Below are 4,691 nucleotides of genomic sequence, written 5' to 3'. Positions count from 1 at the left end.
AGAGCGAGCGTCGGCTTTTTGCTGAAATAATCTCAGATGAGAATTTTCAACGTGATGCCGTGGCCGCAGAGTATGCGATAATGGCTCGACATGCGCACGCGATTAAAATGCATTATTACGCGCTCCACCGACACCGCACTTCGTCCTTATCGTCGTCACGCCGTTGTTGTCATTGTCCTGTTTGGCTTTAACTACTCGTCGTCCTAAAAGCGCTGAAGATTAAGTAGCTGTGCGCTTTCAGGAGGTTTTGTCAGTCGCTCTTAAAATGATTCTTTGGTGCTTGCTAAGAGAACACGAGTTATCTTTATGAATTTTAGAAGAACTACCGGTTACGTAAAACCTTTATCAAGTAAAGGAGGTGAATAAAGTATACAAAGGTATTCAAAGCATGACAAGTTATCAGAGCGTAATAAAATTGTACTTGCACACATCCTTTAATCTATATAACATGTTACAAGTTATATATTTTTAGTCTGAAAGACAAATTATTTCGCAATTAAATTTGCTTTCTTAATTAGGATTAATTATCATAATTTTATGATGTAAATTAGATAATAGATAATGCGGACAAAATTCAACAAATTATGACGTGAGCAAAATTCACTGGGTATATTATGTATATTATGTATATATCAATTTCAAGATTTAATTTATGAATTTTTGTTTTTCAATATATTGCAGATTTTCTTTGACAGATTGTGTGATTCAGGATTCTTGGAAAAAGTACACAGTCGAATCGATTGATTGTAGGTAAATTTGTTTTTGGAAAGTTATATTTTTTTTAGATTTATCATCATTTAATGTGCTTTCGAAATTATTTCTTGAGCTTTTCTCCGATGTGTACCTACCAATACTGCGGTGTGTACATTCATTTCTCTCTTGTCCCGTAGACGACCCTCTAATTCCATATTTGTCTCCTTTAACTTTTCGTTAACACTTAGTAAGCCGTTCACTTTGAGTCTAAGATCAAAGTTGGACTTTCTCGAAGCAGCAAGCTCATCCTTTAAAGCCATCTTCTCGGATTTTAATGTGTTTAATTCTTTCTTAAACATCTCGAGCCGTGACCTCAACGCCGTTTTCTCATCCCTTAGATTCATCAGCTCCAGTTTCAAAGCTTGAATCTCCTCTGTTGCTCTATCAAAGTCGGTCTTCGTTTTCTCACCGTTCATCAGGCTGCAGTTGAGACTATCACGCAAAATATCTACTTTCATCTTCAACGCTCTATTCTCGACTTCGAGCTGATAGATAGCGACCGTAGACCTCTCTTTATCTTTGAAATAATTACTCATCTCTTTCCTATACCAGATATTTATGTTGTCAAATTTCCTTAAGATAGAACCGATAATTTCTTCGTCGTTAAATCCTTCCGTCCACGCTAGCGGACTCTCGAATTCGTCTTTTGTTCGAGCCAATTCCATCGTAATCTCAGAGTTTTCGAATCTCAAATTTGCCTGTTCCAATTTCAAAGCCTTATTCTCGGTTCTCAGCCTCTTTAGTTCACCATTGGGCTTGTCTTTGATCTTTACTTTGTCATCATGGTCCGTGTATGTATCAGATTTTACTTTGAGTTCTGTTTCGCCGTGCTTCCGTTCGCCAATTTCGACCTTTATGCTTGTACGCGTGGCATCCGAGTAATCCTGCCTGTGTTTAATCTTGTTATGAGCGTTCGCGAATCCTCCCTCGTAATCGATTGCAAATGGATGCAGTTTATCGATCTTGTTTAAGTGATCCTTGCGATCGTTATTTTCACGATGTAACGTAGCTGCGGTAAACCGTAATGCCTCATACTTTGTTCGCTGGATTCTCAATTGATTATTGAGTATTTTGTGCTCATTATCAATTTCATTAAGTCTCTCCCTCGCGTCATCTCTTTCTCTCGTCAGCTCAGTGTTATCCTTCTCCCTCTTGTTACAAGTAACCTGCAGGAGAGCATTCCTTGTCTTCACTTTGTCATTTTCGACTTTTGATTTATTCAATTCCACGGAAAAATATTCATTCTCCGCTTTCGCCTTATTCAAGCGCTCTCGCAGGACGACATTCTCATCATCGAGCTCGTTAATACGCGTCGCCAGCTCGTTCTTTTCTGTCAACAACACTCGTACGCGGTCCTTGGCCTCGGTAGTTTGGACAGACAGCGCATCCAAATCTCCGACGACCTTCGTGTTTTCCGATTGCAGTCTCACCGTTTTAGCAACCGCGTCTTCGAGATCCTCTCGTGCCTTCTTCAACTCGAACTTTAAATTCTCCACGGCAGTTTCGTGTTCGCTTATCTTCTCCCGCAGGCCGTTACTCTCGGACTTAAATTTGTTAACTTGATCGTTCAACGCGGTGCACTTGTTATTGGCATCGGCCATCAACCTATCCAGTAATCCTTTTTCGGATCTCAACTTCGACAACTCCGTCTCAAGTTGTTCTTTCTCGTTCTGAAGCTGTTTGACTTTACTCCTTAACGCTTTGTTCTCCGCCATCCTTTTATCGAATTCTCTCGATGTTTCCTTGTCGGCGCTTGTCTGAACGTTCAATCGATACGTCAACGATTGCTCATTAGACTTTAAATCAAAAATTTCATCCTCCAGTTTCGTTCCGTCGTCGACTGCTTTAACCAGAGCGCATTTCAGATGGCCGATTCGCTCGTTCGCCTCGTTCAGGCTTATTTCAGACTCATTTGACTCGGCTTTCAAACGCTCTAATTCATCTCTGAGGTTTCGCGCACGCTCTTGCGAATATTCGCCATTGTCTCGGTTCTCGCCGTCGCTTTTTTCTACGGAACTTTTCAATTTGTCCAGTCGCTCGCTTTCCTGCTGTTTCCCAAGTCCCTCAATTATACTTCTCAATTTTACATTTTCGTCGGAAGCGATCCCAAGTTTCATCTTCAGGTCCTTTACCTCGGCCCCGAGGACCTCTTTCAGCGCATTCCGTTGAATAATAATATCCTTAATTTTCTTGTCTCTCTCTTGGAGAATATTACGCATCTCTTCTGTTTCTCCTAATAACGCCTCTTTGTCATCGCGAAGATCCTGCAATTTTTTTCCTACCGCGTCAATTTCAACCTTCATCAGCTGCATTTCCGCGACGCGTTGCTCGGAGTGTTCGCATTCACGCGACAGCTCTAATATTTCTTGTTTCCTTCTCTTTACATCTTCTCGAAGACTTTCGTTTTCATTGCGTACGTTATCGATAGTCCTCTCGTATTTCTTACAATCTCTTTCTAATGATAATTTAACGCTTGCATATTCATCGTTCAGCGCACTTATACGCTCGTTTTTCTCCATCAGCTCTAATTTCAGATCCACAACCAAAGTTTCAAGGTGTACGATTCTTTCGCATAAATTCGCGCGATCGTCGAAAATTTCAAGGTCTTTTATTTTGCAGCACAATCGATCGATCAAATGTTGTAGTTCCTCCATTATTTTTCCATTAGTGTTTATAATTTCTAAGGGACTCTGTTTTACAATCCTGGTTACCGCGATCGATTTTCTAATTATAGTTTCAAGTTCAATTATTTTTGTCATATATTGCGAGCCGCTGATGCCACCGATTCTGCAATGTTTGTCCATCGGGTTTATTTTCAATTTCCCAATTTCAAGGTCGATTTCTTTTAAAAAATTATTTAATGATGAAGCTGTTTCTAAATATTTATCGTGTTGAATATTCTCGCATGATTGCTTATGTATCGGCACGTTCGATCGTCTAAGTTCTACAGACAACACTTTCAAGTTTACTTTTAGATTAACCACTTTCTTCATGTATTTTAAACAATCTGGGTCGCCAGCGGCGATGATCGCCTCGCGATCGCTCCTCAGATTGTTCCTCAAGTTGTTCATCAAGCGTTCCACGTGTCTAACAACGCCTGGAATATCCGTAGCTCTTGAACTTTCACCACAGTTCGCGTTCTCGCGAATAACTTTCAACCGGCCCATTTCTCTCATCAATTGTTCCGCAAGATTGTTCAATTCGCCGATCCTCTTACAATATTCCGCGTTGCTACCGTACCTCAACCTTAACATCGCCCTCAATTTGTCCACCTTGAGATGTAAGTTTTTATTTTTTGTCTTAAACCGATACAGATTCTCGCTAACGTTTACAAGTTCCTCCGAAAGCCCAACGACCGTCTCGACGATCTTGCCAATCGTGTTGGCGAACACGGCTTCAATCGTTCGATCGCCTCTCTCAAACTCGTTCAGCTTCTCCCTGAGTTGCTTAAGCACGCTCGTCTCGCCCTCCTCGGTTTCCTTCAGTTGCTTCCTCAGACGCAGGATTTCGTCGTTCAGACGTTCTTTCTCGTTCGAAAATTCGTCTTCGATCCTGGCGATCTTATTGCTTATCTCGCAGACGGCGACACGCGCGATATCTTCTTCGGCTTTTGTCAGGGCGTCTTTCAGACTCGTCACCTCGTTCTCCAAAGTGTCGTTCGCCTGCTCTAACCGAATAATCTCTGCCTTCTGATATACGATCAAAGGGTCGATTTGCTGGTTATCGTTCTCATTCTTGTCATCCGCGCGCAAAGCCATTTTCATTCGCCAGATATTGCTCTTCAGTTTTGCGCTATCGTCTCGCCAATCCTTCATCTGCCGCATCATGCCATGGAGCTTATGCAAAGTTGCAACCGCCATATTGGCGATTCTTGTCTTCTCTTCGATGGCCACGTCAATTGCGATCACTGGCAAGTAAGCGTCGAGATATCCACTCAT

At 41.7% G+C, this 4,691-nt stretch overlaps 1 protein-coding gene across 1 annotated transcript; it reads right to left on the bottom strand.

The window, feature by feature from the left end:
• Window positions 1-237: 237 nt before the first annotated feature.
• On the bottom strand, window positions 238-4,691 carry LOC140664527 (uncharacterized). Its single transcript, XM_072889699.1, is given in 3 exon segments — window positions 238-326; window positions 648-881; window positions 884-4,691. Coding segments are annotated over 3 exon segments (4,131 nt in total).

This window comes from Anoplolepis gracilipes, chromosome 4 (genome assembly GCF_047496725.1).
Source record: "Anoplolepis gracilipes chromosome 4, ASM4749672v1, whole genome shotgun sequence".
Taxonomy (NCBI): Eukaryota; Metazoa; Arthropoda; class Insecta; order Hymenoptera; family Formicidae; genus Anoplolepis; species Anoplolepis gracilipes.
Note: the sequence above shows the minus strand (reverse complement) of the source record. Positions and strands in the feature narration are given on the sequence as shown.